Raw genomic sequence first — 16,502 nt, forward strand, 5'->3', positions numbered from 1 at the left:
ATAAATAAATAAATGTCCTACATAAGATAAGAGAGTTTTTGTCCAGTTCTCTGTATAAAGTACCACTTGCATAATCTCATTATAATGTCTTCTCTTTTGAATCTGTGTTGTCACATCCATTGAAGGTTCAATTTCTTTGTATCGTTTAAAATTTATTTACCATCTTTCAAAATTTTATTTGCTACAAAATATTCCCTTTGCTACAAAATATTCCCTGCTACTGATATGCTTTTCAGGGATACTTACATCATATAATTATTGTTTACATTTTAATTTCTTCAGAAATGGAATACACAGCATGCTGGATGAGGAAGAGAATTCAAGACGTTGGGATATAACAGTATTCTCTTTGTTGACTGCTGCATGATTTATAGAGCTTGGCAAAATCTTACTGAATGTGTCAGCTACATGTTCTGCAGAACATGCACAATAAGGACTGCAAATATTCTCTCCTCAAGTTTATTTTACATACACATAGTTTTATGCTTACAATAAAATGGAACAGTATGGTTAAAAACAAAGAAATTCTAGCACAAATAAGGGACAAGAGTAGTTTAATGAGAACAGAACTAAAAGGAAGAAGACTTGAATAGGACTTAACTTAAAAAGACAGTTTGTTGGAGAACGTCTTGGAAGGAATTGTTTAGAGTGGGACAACGAAGGACAAAATTTATATATGACTTGAAAGAAGAATGTTATGAGAAGAAAAGAAAAGCACAAGATATGGAACAATGGAAGAAGACGTACCACACTTGATCTGTGGTTATGCAGAGCATAGATGATGACTAAGATCATGAGGAGTTGTACAGTATGTTTGGTTTAATCATTAATATTTGTCTTTGTCCCTGCTGAGTTGGTGTGTGCGTTGTGTCTTTATGGTACATGTTTTAAGTATTTGGCTGAAAAATATCTATATACTGGGTGGGAGGGGTTTGGTTTGGCAGCAGGGAACATACAAGTCCCTAGGTTGGAACAATTTGAAAGACATGCAGACGTCCATGTTATTGAAACTACGTTTGTGTCACTGTAGTAAAGGAGGCTGTTTTGACAACAGCATTCTTCGAGTGTCACTTGTATGTCTGTGAGAGCAGGGAAAGTACATGTTTACAAAGATGGCAGTGCTGCATTGAGCTGAAGAGAAACTCTACCCTACACTTTCCGTCACTACGAACGTCACGTGTCAGCTGTCTACTTGCCCTTCACGTAGTTAACAGCTGTTTGGCTACAAATATCACTTACTCTAAGGCTTGTAGTGTCACAGAAATTGTTGTTGTTGTTGTTATTATTGTTGTTGTTGATGTTGTTGTTGTTGTTGTTGTCATTATCATTATTGGGGGATTGTCTGTAAGAACAGTGTTAGGATGATGTTGGTGCATTCAAACCATGAGTACTTAACATGCTGTTAGTGTATGATGAGGCATGATGGTATACTGCCGTGCTACGCAAATTTATTGGATGCCAAATCCTGCAACGATACTTGCAGTTGTGTGGCATGTTCGTGATACTGATTATGTGATACAATGTAATGAGCATTGCCTATTAGCAATCCTAGACGTGTAAGGAGATATCTTGACAGCAGTAGAAGATGATGCAGGGCGCAATAGGCCTACTCGTAATATAGCACGTATTGTCGGTGTATCCACCTGGACTGTGCAAGGAACCCTACGAGAGGTGTTAATGTTTGTTTGTTTAAAGGGGCCTAATATCTAGATCGTCGCCCCTGAAGTGTTTTTAAGCCTGAAAATATTTGAATCTTATTTGAACAGAGTGGTAATAATTTGGTACAGTACCTGTAAAGCCAAAATTTAATGCGATGAGGGCACTTCACGGTAATGTAGCTGAAGAAAACTATGGTTCATTCTCTTGTATTTGGAAAGACAAATGAAATCTTACTTTCTGCATTTGATGTAGGAACCTAATGTAACCCCCTGTGGGTGGGGAACACAGGCGAAGAATACACCCACGGTATCTCCTGCCTCTCGTCAGAGGCGATTAAGAGGGGCTACCAAGGGATGATGAAATTAGAACTATGTGAATATTTGTGATTATTACCATTATGTGTAGAACACCATGGGTTGACATTACTTGCGATTAGTACCACCTTACAAGGAAAACCGTGGGTCTACATTACATTGGAGTGATACCATTACGTGAGGAACACTACGGGTATGGGTGTTGTTTGTGATAATGGTGTATTCCACCCGTCAGTTCCACTGTGTTCAGAATGAGTCTGCGTTACTTATGAGTAGTACCACTGTATGAGAAACGCCAGGGCTCTACGTTGCCTATGATTAGTGCCACTAAGTGAGAAACACCACGGATTTGGCTGTTGTTCGTGATTAGTACCACTATGTGAGTAAAACCATGGGTATGTGTTGCATGAGAGTAGTAGTACCATTATGTGAGAACACCATGGGTTTGTGTTGCCTGTGGGCATTGCCATAATGTGTGATGCACCATGGGTCTATATTGCCTAGGATTAGTACTGGCACCTGTGATTAGTCCCTCTATGTGAGGAACACCACAGGTCTGCGTTGCTTGTGAGTAGTACCCTTATGTGCGAAACACTATAGGTTTGTTGTTACCTGTGAGTGCTGCCATTGTGGGTGATGTATCATGGGTCTACATTACCTTTGATTACTACCACCATGCGAGAAACACCATGAGTTTGTTACCTGTGAGATTAGTACCACAATAGAAGGAACACCATGGTTCTGCTTTACCAGTGATTAGTACAAGCATGAGGGGCCGGTGACCTGGATTTTGGACCCCTTTAGATAATGAGTATCATCCCAGTAATGAAGGCATAGTGAATTGGATCCATTCATTGTTTTGTTTCATGATAATTTTTTTCATCATTCGTTTCAGATTCTAGTCGGTGGATACAATTTGAAGTTCCTTTCAGTCACCTTGTACAATTACGGGCCGATGACCTAGCTGTTAGGCCCTTTTAAATAACAAACATCATCATCATTGAACCTAACGTAGTTTCATCTTCGAACTCTTATGTATCGAAGATAGAGTTTCTCTCTTTTCTTTAAACCTGTGCTGAAATCATACTTGACGACAACAAAGGCACCAGGCTCCAGTTGTTGATCTTGTGTGTCTGTTCTTATTTCCTCATTCATTCCAGAGTCCTATAGCATTGTCTGTTGTTGAGATGGAAGCAAGTCACCTCTGTTTTTGATGCATTAGGTCAAAGCCTCCATTTACGAAAATACTCTGCAAGCACAGACAAATCAGATGTTAGAGTTTCCTCCATGGGTTCAAAGTGAGTGTGCCTAGTTGCAATGGCCCAATCATCAGCATATCCAAAATTTTTGCTGACAGTTTCTGGCATATCAGCAGTGTAAAGGCTAAATAGCAGTGGGGCTAGAACAGAACCTTGAGGCAGGCCATTTTGGAGGAATTTCTGGCTACTGGTTTTGTTTCCCATAATAACCTGAAATCCTCTGTTTCCAATCATGTTATCAATAAGCTTCGTAATTTGTTGGCATGGAATGATCTTCATCAGCTTGTAGAGTAGACCTTGCTGCCAGACGGTATCATAGGCTGCTGATAAATCAATGAAAGCCACCGATGTTTTCATCTTCTTCTGAAAGCCTGCTTCAATATGTGACGTGAGTGCCGAAACTTAATCTGCACAACTTCGGTTGGGACAAAAGCCAGCTTGTTCTACAGGGATCGCCGAAAGTATTGTTTGGCCAATCCTATTAATCAGTACTCGTAATATCATTCATCTGTGATACAAAAAGTGAAATAAAGGAGTTTTAATTAATTAATTAATTAATTTTAATGTTAGAGAAATGTTTAACAAGTTTTACACTAACTGCAAGGTCATTTACCTGGTTGAAATTTGAGTGTTTTGTTCATATGTTAGCACCTAAAATTAAAACAAATAGAAGAAAGGAATATTTACGAATTACACATCATGCTAGTGACATTGTGAAAGTTTTGCATTAACTTCACGGTCAGTTACATCATTTACCTCGCTAGAACTGCAGTGATTTATCTCAGATATAATTTTCGAAGAGTAGGGGGTTGCGATACTTTCCCGTTTTGAGAAGTACATACTGTTTTCTGGCTTGTGAACTATCCCCAGCAGCATTAGAAGGCCAATTAGAGTTTTTATCTCAGTTGGATTTGTATCCACCCAATCTCTTGCTCGTGACCATGGTTTCAAGGTCAGATGGGCTTCTAAAAACTGTTTAGCATACACATTGGTCTGTTCGGCAATGAGTTGAAACATATCATTACCTATGATCTGTTCAAAATATTCCAACACATTGGATTCGTCGTCGAAAACCACATTTATACCACTAGCACTAGAAAATACGAATTTTTGACATGAAACACCACGTGGCGGGAAAGGTTGAAACGTCTAGCACTTCGCCTTCATCCGATTTGTCATGTTATTCACCTCGTTCTTAATTCTCATTCTCTGAACCACTTTCACTATCAGACTCACCTTCATCTGTACCAAACCACCCATCTTTGGATTTCTGAGAAGATAAATCGTCACAATCTTTCTCTAAGTGTTGAATAATCTTGAATTCTTCGAGCGTTTCGAACTTACGCTTTGAACTAGATGCTGCCATATTTGGCCTACTGTGGACAAGTAGCACTGCACAGTTGTAAAATAAAAACAAATAAGCTTCAAGAAGCGTGACATGTGGTATTTGCTGCCATTGTGCGGGAAAAACATCAATTAAGACGGCAAAACACGACACGGCAAAGTAGTTCATCATGCCCAGGAGATATTCGTGGTAAAAGAAGAGTACGTATATATTCGTCATACCCATTTCCCTGTAACATTCAGTATATGAATATATACGTCATGCCCAATTAAGAGGTTAAGAACTGCTTGGCTGCTTGATTCCTTGGAATGAACTTTGTTGCATTTTTTTTTTTTCCTTTCCGTGAAGTTTATTTAGGAATTCCATACTTCCAATAAGCTTTTCTAAATGAGAGTTTACAGCATTTTTTAGCAGCAAGTGCTTCCTGCTGTCACCCAGGTGGCAGATTCCCTGTTAATTGCTTTCCTAGTCTTTTCTTAAGTGATTTAAATTTATATTAAACATTATTATATCTGCATTTGTGGCATGTCCAGACTCAAAACAGATTTCCCTGTTAAGAAAATAATTGCGTCTTAGTTAAAGCAAAAAATAGATAACTACTTAAATGAAGTGTATTATTACCACAGATGGCTGTATAAAAGAAATTTGCATAAAATTGTACCCTCCAGTGGTGATCTTAGACAAGAATATCAACATGTTATTTTGAACTTGTATGTGTACATTAACTCTGCTTCAACAACAAAGTGCGAATGTACTATAATGGAAAGTGGGAAGTTAATGGCAACAGCGGCATAATACAGACAGCAAATAAAAACCCCATGCTTTAATCATAACATTGTCACATGTATGGTCAACATTTAGACTTCATACACGCAAATGTCCAAACTTACAATGCATTTTGAAGACACTCCATTTGAGTGTCAGTTTTGCGAGTACAACTATTTTGAGCTCTAAATAATAATAATAATAATAATAATAATAATAATAATAATAATAATTTTTTGATGATATAAAAAACTTCCTACTTAAACAGGTTGCTGAACTGACAAACACCATATAGATATATCTTTTAAATAAAAAATTGTATGTTTATTTTATTCTGGTACTAGCTCACAATAAAAATCCTGTAACCATTTCTGCAGAAGTTCTTTGGTCACTTTTCCAGACTTTGAAGGCAAAGTGTACAAATTTGGTGCAGTAAATAGGTTTTTTTTAAATATATTAGGACCAAATTTGCCATATTTTTCTTTCAACACCACTAGCAACTTTGGCAGGAGTTGTCCATCTGCCAAAATTATTGGCTGTATTGTGTAGCTATGAGTTAGCGAATTCATAGATTGTACTTCTGCTAATATGACTTTTTCTCCTCGTTCATTTATGGTTCCTGCCAGAAGGGAACTCTTCATGAAAATCAGACTGATCAGTGTTAAACACGCACTCTGGGCCGTGACTTTCTATTAATTGTGACACTCCTTCCACAAACAGTGTCGCGTTACAGTTAGTATCTTCTTGTTCAAATTGGTATTTTTTAGATACGAATTTGCAAATCTTTCTTGATCCACTTTTAAATTTCTTCTTAAAACTCATGACCCAAGAATGAGACGCTCAAAACTTGTCGTAGCTAACTAGACGAGCGTACTTTAAAGCCCATTTTAAAATATTTATATCATGAACAATTTTGTTTCATTGTCTACTTTCTTTAAACTTATGATAAGTCTTCTTTGTAACATTTTTTTCTCCCATTGTGCCACTGTTTTCCAGTTGTTGCTCCCACTGTAAATCTCTTCCCGGCACTTTAATTTACGAAACCTGTGTTTCACTGATGCGAAGCTCCTCTGTTTCCCACCTTTGTTTCACCAGTATTCGACGACCTTCTTCTTATAAGTTATTGGGTTTAAGCATCGTTCAGCCTTGTTGTGGATGCAGGGTTAGAAGCAACATTTTCGGAGATGGGTTCAAATATCGGTGTTTCAATATTGTCTTCCTCAAAAACAAAGTCATCATCTGACATATCCAACGTGCCATCCAGTTCGAGTGTCACATCGGTATCCAAAACCCTGTCGGGAATTAGACCTGTAAAACGGAGACAAAAACGCAATTCCTGTGAACGCTTGTTTTTCTCTTAAAAGTAAATATATATAAATAGATTGATCTACTTACAATATAATTCCAATCCCAAATTCCTTTCATCTTCAGAAAATGGGTTGTCTTTTTTGTCACACTCTGCAAAACCATTCTGAATTCACACTACTACATTCCACGGATTGAATGACTTCTGTAGTGGGCGTTTTGTTGTATCTAGGTGTAAAGAATCAATTATTACCATAGGAGATTAAAGTAAATATACAGTTACCAGAATGTCAGATTTTACCTGTCATTGCAAGAACATTGTCTCATCGGACGACTAATCAATGTGCACCTCTTTATCTGCTTTGACGTTTTGAATCGGGAAGATACAACGTATATGCGAACTGCGGTGCAGTAAAGAAGAGCAGCCGGAAGGGGGGGTAATTAATTCGATTCGAGTGGGCAGCCCAACTATACGCTGCCTGGTTGCTAACGCGGCTCGACACAGCCCGGTTGGTTCACGTCCGCTGCTTCGCTCCTCCCTACCTCCCGCCACATGCCGATTCTCCCGCGGCACTTTTAAATTTACCACTATTTATTTGTTCAATTTTGGCATTCAGACTTGCACCGGGCACATGCAGTTTTTACCGTAGCATTCTACTGCCTCCCACGAATATTCCTATCCTATTTCAACCGGATCCAAGTGTAACACATGTATGTATTCCCTTGTTAGTTACATTCTCAACAGGTTGTGTCACCTGAGATCTATTACATGCCCTCTATACACATACACAACAGGAGTGACAAACAGACTTCTTTTACCGGACTACCTCTGCCAGCTTTGAATCTATGATCTTGGAATTTGGAGTTAACACACTACCACTGATCCATACAGGAAGCTGCTTAATTTGATGAGTATTTCATATTCTTTCAGACTATGTATATCAGTAGTACAGTATAGAACGTAATAGCTAGTACAACCATACAGTGATTTACTCTGAAAAGGAGAATTGAACATGATGTCTGCTGACTGAAAGTCTTGGAGAAAAATGCTGTCTAACTTTAATTCTAAAAGACACTTCACTGTCGCTCTTGCCTTGTACTAATGGTTTTGTTTGGTTATTTTAGAATTTGTCACATTACAAGTATGAAAAAGGAATAAATGATTTCTAGGTGACAGAACTATGATTAACTTTTTGCGGGTCCCAGAGATAAGTAAATATGATATTCCTGTAAGAAAAAATCTAGTTAATGTTACGTATTTTACTTGCTGTCACATAACACATTGACATGATACCCAATCAATCCTTGATCTACCCAGGTAATTGCTACATATGGAATCTGGGCAGCACTTCGTTTCTGGTTTCTTGGTGAATGAATCTCACACTAGTCCTACTTCCATAACTCTGTCTGTAAATATGAACAAAGACAATATTTTCTTGTATTACTGCATGACAGGATCATTGTTTCCAGCTAGAATGAAACCATTTGTTTTGAATAGTAATAGGCATGTCTTCTGTGCGACTTTGATCCTCTGTTTGTTTATACAGTATCATCTACCTCCACAGCTTAACGGTTAGTGCTTTTAACTGCTGGCCTTGGAGGCCCAAGTTTAATTCCCAGTACTGCCAAATATTTAAGATTGCCAGGAGTGTTCATATGTGGTTAAAAAGGTTCATGCGGCTCACCAGCATGAAAAGAGCTGCATTACCTTGAGGAATACGAGAACATTCGTGATAGGATAAACACAGTGACAAGTCAGCAGTAAATGAGGAAATAATAAAAAATACAACAAAGACAAACACGAAAGTACAAAAGGACAAGGACACTCTCAACATCTTTATACACATTCATAGATATACTCCCTCATCAGCACTAATTCTTCTGCAGTGTCTCTTAATATATTTTATATTACTGTTATTGTAAACATAGCCCCAGGACCACTGATTTTTGCATGGAATTTAAACCACAAGGACATGACTGTTTCTTTTTAAAATCCCACTTGGATTGGGCAGGATTTGAACTGCAGCTCCCTTGGCAAGAAGCTAATGACAGTACTACTTGGTTAACGTGCCCTCTGGGGGCTAACATAGATACCTAATGGGATGACCCACTTCCCATGCCCATATAGATTCAGTTCTTAATGAAAGTCAGATGTGTAGCAGGGCCCACAGTTCTAGTTGGAAATAGAGGTTTGTGGAGGCACTTACTTCATTCACAGAGTTCTGCAGAGTGAATACTTAAAGGTTTAACAGTCTACAATGAGATGTAGGCATGTACCTTTTCCAATGTGATTTTAAAATTCTTTGTGTGGTTTGAGGAACCTGAGGATGTCTACTTGATGAAATGAAACATGTAATTTTCTGTTTAATAGTATTTTATGAGCACCACATCTCATAGACCTCAACAAGATTATTTCCATACCGGGCGAGCTGGCCATGCGGTTAGGGCCGCACAGCTATGAGTTTGCGTCCAGGAGATAGTGGGTTCGAACCCTACTGTCGGCAGCCTTGAAGATGGTTTTCCGTGGTTTCCTATTTTCACACCTGTACATTAAATAAGGCCACGGCCACTCATATGTCTGTCCTATCCCATTGTCGCCATAAGACCTATCTGTGTCCGTGCGGCGTAAAGCCAATTACAAACTATCCACTTCATTGCCGTATCGATAATGTAATCTAATCAATATATGAAAAATGTTTCCACCTAATCGATACCTTTCTTTTCATATAGCCTTTGGCTACTTATGAAAAACATTAATTATATCTGTACATTTGATCGCTTTGCGATCATCATCAGCTGCTTACATAAAAGCTTCGAAAAACAGCATACAACAATCACATAGTTGACATTAAAAAACTGGTGTTAGTAAGGGACATATGGGTTGGGAAGGGGGTAGAGTGTGGAGGGGGGCGGTTGTTACTAGGACGTTAAACATAAAATAAATTAAAAAGACTATCTACGGACTAGAATGTCGCAAATGACGCGGAAGAAACAAGAAGTCAAGTAAAAAAGAAACAGACTCTAGCAATAAACTTCTTCAGGATCATAACACTAAAAAATATTTTAGTTTTTAAACAAGTGATTTTATTAAGCCTTCGGGACTTAAAATAAAACCAAAGACATTCTAGTCCATAGATAGTATTTTTAATTTATTTTAACGTCCTAGTAAAAACTGCCCCCCTCCGCACACTACTTCCCACCCCCCTCCAACCCGTATGTCCCTTTCTAACACCAGTTTTTTAATGTCAACAATGTGATTGTTGTATGCTGTTTTTATCTAAGCTTTTATGTAAGCAGCTGTTGATAATCGCAAAGCGATCGAAACATGTCCTGATATAATTAATGTTTTTATAAGTAACCAAAGGCTAAATAAAAAGAAAGGTATCAATTAGGTGGAAACATTTTTCATATATTGATTAGATGTAAAGCCAATTGTAAAAAAAAAAAAAAACAAATCATTTGAGTGTCCATATTTTAGAGGCAAATAATGTAACCACGCCTATACAAATATGAGTAATATCTGCAGCTTAAGAAAAATGTAACATACTAATGCATGGTAATTTTCTTTGCATGAAAACTGCTTTAGCTCAACCTATTGACCTATTAGTAGATATGAAAAGTGAGAGGATGTTTATTAGTTCAGATTGATAGGATTCATGGTAGCAGGTTGCTCCTAGGAAAAGGAAGGGAAGAGGAGATTCAGTAAAATTGTTCTTGATTATTAGACTTCCAGAGGGTCAATATGGAAAGAGCTCTGGCATGTATCAATTAAACAGTAGTATTGGCCTTTTCCCAGTTACCTAGGATTGGCACCTTCTATGGATTTAGCCCATTTTTATGGTCCTTCCCTGTTGCCAACCCTATATGGACAAATGTATTCACTATTGTTTGTTTCTTCGGTGGTTTGTAGTGTAATGTGTTATACAGTATGTAAATGAAGATTTTTTTTAACACAAACACCCAGCTGCTGAGCTAGGTGTATTAACCACAGTTAAAATCCTCGACCCGGCCAGGAATCAAACCCAGGGCCTCTGATCCAAGGGCTACTAGGCTGACCATTCAGCCGAGGAGTCGGACAAGAGAACTTGTCTTTTTTTCTTCTTCTACCGCTTTTTCCACACGTGTTGGGTCACATGTGCGAATTGTGTTGCATGTGTGGATTTGGCCTTGTTTTATGACCGGATGCCCTTACTGATGCCAACCCTATGTGGAGGGATGTAATCGGTATTGTTTGTTTCTGTTATGGTTGGTAGTGTGCTGTGTTGTCTGAATATGAAGAGGAGAGTGTTGGGACATATACAAACTCCCAATCCCTGAGATAGAAGAATTAATCAGATGCGATTAAAATCCCTTACCTGGGACCCTCTGAAGCGAAGGCCTCAACGCTGACCATTCAGCCAAGATGTCAGACAGACAAGAGAACTTGTATGTCTGTATAATTTTAAAAATATGCTGGTAGATGGAGACAAAGGAATGCAAGTGACGGTATTGTGTGAAGGGAGATCACACATGTGGCAGATGGATTCATCAGTACTGAAAATGAAAAAAAAAACCTGAAAGATTTAGTTCTTCATGGCTGTGAAGTGGGAGTTTCCAAAATGATAATACTAGAACCTTTCTAGTGTTAAGTTTGTAGCCTAGTATTGAAATGAAACGTACATTGGTGATGGTGGTGGTGGTGATTGGCTTTTCTGACAGTGCTGGCTGAAAATTTTCCTTAGACTTTACTTGAACTTTGAATAATAAAAGTATGAATATTCTTCTAACTTAGCCTTGATAATATTTATCAAGTCATTTTCTTTAATATAACAGTTGCCAAGGGAGGTTATCATCATCATCATCATCATCATCATCATACTGTAGATAAGACTCTTTCACTCTCCTGTCTTCATAAATGTCATGTTGTTCAGGACATTGTCCATTGTCCTTTCACTAACTGCAATATCAGTCTTGACCATATCTGTCCAGCAGGTTCTATGTCTTTTATCCTGGCATTTTCCTTCTACATCTGTTTTCAAGTGCACAGTCCATGCATTCCAATATACTCTCTGAATTGTCTTCTTCTTCTTCTTCTTCTTCTTCTTCTTCTTCTTCCATTGCTTGGCTTATTGCATCATGACTTTTATTATAAGTAATAAAAAGGTACAAATAAGTGAAAATCAATACCCCAGAAGATTGAAAGGAACATTTAACCCATTGACATACTCATTTTAATGTACTGAGCACGTGCCTGTATACCAGTTTTTCCTGCATAAGATACAGTTTTACACTACTGAGATTTATACATCTAATCCACAACATACTGAATTTTAATCATACCCTTGTTTGATGTGATGAATTACAGCACTTGGAAGAACGATTTATGTAAGTTTTAATAGTGTGAAACACCCTAAAACACTCTGCGAAATGCAAAGCCACCAAATACTTGCACAGTCATATCTAATTACACTTACACAATTACACTTGCTTGTCTTGCTTTCAACACAGTCATGGCATGGTATAGGGTTATAAGCCTTGTGAAATGTTCCCAGTGAACTCATACAGGGTAAGTTGTGATTTTTTCTGTGAATAACTGATCGGCAAACCTGTTTCTTTCAGTAGCTATCTCATCCCATAAAGAGTTGTGAATCAGATGTTGAGAAAGGTGTAGAGGGGAGGGATCTGGAGGGAGGGTCCTCTTATTGATGGATTTTATTCCAGAATTTCATATAAATATTTGGATGGTTTATCACCTGTTTTATTCTATTCCTATTTGTCTTTTTGTAGGCAGGATGGACTTCATTATCATAGTCACTTTCAAACATGTCATCATTCTCACGTGAATTCTTTTTTTGTTATGGTGCTATAATTTTCACTGCTGGCAAATAAAATTGTTTAGTTTTCTAAAACTGCATCACTGCCCAATTCACTCCGACTATCCCATAATATATGTTTGATTTTATTCCTTGTAGTACAATGTTTACTAGGGTCGGCCATTTCTGCTGATTATCAAGCGGGTAATCACCCTACTTGGGGAAAGATTGCCTGCTGCATGATGCAGTCTATGATGTTCATTCCAACTTCAAGAGAGAGAGAGCAAGCAGATTCTCAACTTACAGATGGTATACTGCATGTCATGCCATTTATGGACAGAAGGCTTGAACTAGTTGCAGAAAGCTTACCTCTCAGTAGACCGCGTGCCAAGCGTCTGTGTATGAATGGTCTCTGCTTACGCGGCCACCTGGAAGGTGGCAAAGTATGCCAATGACTTAATCTTAGTGACAGGTCAGTGTGGGAAGAGGAAGATATAGAAAGAAAACACAGAAAGCCAAGGACAATTTCCACACCTTCCTACACTGCTGCCTTCAAGTAGTTCAGCTCTTTCCTCATATTATAAGAGGTAGCTTGCTTTTCTTCTTCTGCTTCCTGGAGAATTCTCAAAGTAAGGTACTTATTCCTTATAGGTATTTACATAATTGATTGTGTACAAGGTTTCTTTCATTGTCTTATAAATTAACTATGTTCAAATTTGACTACAGACTACACTTATTTGTTACTTCCGTTTTGTCACTATTGTTGTCTGCTTGCATTGGTAACATTATTTGTTGATATTGGAGTGCATGTTTGAAGCTCTTTATTTTCAAGGTATTTATTTATTTTGTTTTTAAATTTAACTTAGTTCTGCATAGAGAAGGAGGCATTTCAAAATAATTCACTGACAGTAAGATTGACAAAGCTGTAGGTAGTATAGGACACGAGGTAGGTAGCCGGTTCATATCACTGGATTCCTGTGGAATTATTAACAAGATATATTTACACACTTAAATACACAATGCAAGAACACTTGCTACACACATTTAAATTTACATAAACTCCGAATATACTAGTTGTGTTGACTACTATGTCATCGTCCTCACTACGCGACAGCCTGTCCGTATCCGTCTCATCTCACTCCCCCACACGCAAAGAGGCTCACGCATAGTCTCGTCCCCGGAAGTGGCCGATAGTCTACCGCATCCTGGTGGCAATACAAATAGCACTGTCCATCTGACCTCTGGCGAGGGCTTGCTGAATTAGGGCTAAATTAGAGTGGAAGCAAACAGGCAACTTTGAGTCTGTTAACCAGACAAAGGTATTTATTTATTTTGTTTTTAAATTTAACTTAGTTCTGCATAGAGAAGGAGGCATTTCGAAATAATTCGCTGACAGTAAGATTGACAAAGCAAATTTGGGGAATCTCACTGCACAGGTAACTTTCCTGGGCATATTTTTATCAAAATGTTTGAGAACTGATGGTCTATATTATTACTGATCTCAGCTATTTGGTGGAGCTGCTTTTGTCTTCTCACTGCTGTCCTGTTGCCGGACTTATCAGGCAGATCCTGCCATTTCATTCTTGCTTTTTACTTCTTTTCTCACTTCACCCCTTTTGTTTATTCATAAAGGTATATATTTTCTCCTGTTGAGAACTTTGGCTTGTTCTCTGTATCTACAGAACATTGCATAGATATAGTTTAGACTTTGTGAACATGGATAAATGTATTTCCAGGGTTGTTAACCAGATATCAATATCTTCATGAAGGTTGTCAAAGAAGGGTGTCCTCAACTGTTTAAATCGGGTAAGAATTATACTCTTATTTATGAAGTAATTCCTTTCAGAAATAGTGAGTAGCAAGACGTGGCACATTCTACTCTAAAGTACTTCTTTATACTAGTATTGGAAACATTCGTGTTCTAAGCAAACTTTATATCTGTCTTTGGCATCGCAGGGTGCGCTCATTTGAAAAGTATAGACTTTCTTCCTTTTGTGGACATATGTATTAACTGTAAGTGTGTTGACAAAATTCTTAACATTTTCACATTCTGTTGTGCTAGAGTTCATATAATTTTTAGATTATTTCTTTAGTGGTTCACTTCATCATGGAAATAAATTTTTTAAATGCTATATCAAATTTTGGGGAAATATATAATCTCATTATATTTGTTTATTGGTCACTCTTTCCATGTTTGGAAACAATGAGGTAAAATATCTGAGAATAAAGAGACTTGTAGCTCTACTATTAGAAACTATTAGAATGTCTATCTCTCCCTCTTTCTTTCTCTTTTTTTTTTTTTTTGTTTTCTTACTACCTTTTAAGCTTTCCAGTCTGTCCAAACTAATACAAGGTTAATAAATACTAAAGAATATCTGAAAAAGAAAATATTGATTTCTATCAGAATATATTTGAAAAAGAAAATAACAGAAATGCTTTTTTATTTAAAAAATAAGTGAATATTTTGAACAAGTGTAAAAAAAAAACCCTTTAAAATTCTGTGTTCGTTGTCTTAGTAAATGTGTTTGTGAATGTATCTTAATGCACTCTGTGTATTGGACTTTCTTTCCTCTCAGCTGTCCAGGAGAAACTGTGTTATGTAATCCCTGACGTCACACCTGTTTCAGTCTTGTCGGTAATGTCACAGGTATTCATTGAAACATACTCTTAGTCTATTTGTTTTTGTTCACTTTGAAAGTGTTTAACAAAAATGCCCTAGAGCTGGGGGTCATCCAAAAATTTGTGTAATGAAGTAGTGTCATGTAACAAAATTTGTGGTGTGACATTACCTTAAGAGCTGCACAGACCATGTTTCCTCTTAAAGAGTATCTGTATGTCATGGCCATCCATGAAACCAGTGCTACACATCATCACAGCCTGCACGGTTGCTAGGAAACATTGTGTCACACATTTTCTTGAAAGACATATTTATGATTGATTTTCCCAAAGGGAAATTTAATAACATTTTGGGGGGGAAATTCTTTTGAGATGTCTTGAGCATTAGTAAATTAATAAAATAACATGTTTCAATGGAGAGTGTAATGTTGCTCTTGATTTAATAGTGTGAATAGGCATTGAACACAGAATTTTAACATAAAAGTTTTTAGACTTGTTTAAGACATCCATCCATTCTTAACCTTCCAGTGGGTGCTCGGCCGCACTCAGTGCGATAAATTCGTTTGTTTTCACTTTACTGATGAACATAGTTATTTCCCGCCTTGGGAGCCAAGGTATGCTGTGTTCATTATATGACCACTAGGTTTCAACTTTGATCGCTTATCTGCCTCTTGTCAGTCGTCTATGGGCTGTGGAAGATGACAGGCACTGTGACACCGCACTGAGTGAAGCGTGCGCCCACTCCCATAACAGTTTCTTTCACACTTGTTGTAGGACATGTTCACCCCGTGTGTGCTTGTTTTATAGTTCTTGCAGCTTGTCTGTTGTGATATACCAGTAAGTATTATTCGTATAACTCTTCTCGCTCTAAACGTTCCAATATTATTTTCACATCGGCAAGTGTGTTTCATATTGATTTCATTTCAGTAACTATAGGAGATTCCTTTTGTTTTATTCGCGAATTGTTTCTTTATCTAAACAAACGTTCAAAAGATTACTTATCTATTTCTTTTGAAAGAGCTGAAAGATTGGCAACCGTGGAGGACATGCTCCTTCTAGAGCATTCCGATGATGATTCAGATCTTCATCCTGAATTCCCCGAGGACGAGGACGACAATCACGGACATGTAGTTGTGGTGGAGGAAGAAGAGGATATTGATACGGATCAGTTAATTCGGGAGCAGGTGAACCTGACGATGGCGGATATGATTTCAGATTTTATTTTTTTTATTTTTTCACTATTTGCTTTACATCACACCGACACAGATAAGTCATATTGCGACGATGGGATAGGAAAGGCCTAGGAGTGGGAAGGAAGCGACCATGGCCTTAATTAAGGTACAGCCCCAGCATTTGTCTGGTGTGAAAATGGGAAACCACGGAAAACCATTTTCAGGGCTGCCGATAGTGGGATTCGAACCTACTATCTCCCGGATGCAAGCTCACA

At 37.8% G+C, this 16,502-nt stretch overlaps 1 protein-coding gene across 5 annotated transcripts in view; it reads left to right on the plus strand.

Moving 5' to 3' along the window:
- The window catches only part of alpha-PheRS (phenylalanine--tRNA ligase alpha subunit), a 165,337-nt gene that overhangs the window by 113,354 nt on the left and 35,481 nt on the right, over positions 1-16,502 (plus strand). For 2 of the 5 annotated variants that reach the window (XM_067138103.2, XM_067138104.2), the window contains exon 10: positions 14,176-14,245. The exons of 2 other annotated variants lie outside the window; for them this stretch is intronic. In XM_067138103.2, the coding sequence (XP_066994204.2) occupies positions 14,176-14,206 (31 nt within the window). In that variant the 3' untranslated portion in view covers positions 14,207-14,245. Of the gene's footprint in view, positions 1-282; positions 395-14,175; positions 14,246-16,502 lie in introns of those variants that run through there. One more of the 5 variants, XM_068225574.1, reaches the window with a different exon arrangement.

This window comes from Anabrus simplex, chromosome 1 (assembly GCF_040414725.1).
Source record: "Anabrus simplex isolate iqAnaSimp1 chromosome 1, ASM4041472v1, whole genome shotgun sequence".
Lineage (NCBI taxonomy): Eukaryota > Metazoa > Arthropoda > Insecta > Orthoptera > Tettigoniidae > Anabrus > Anabrus simplex.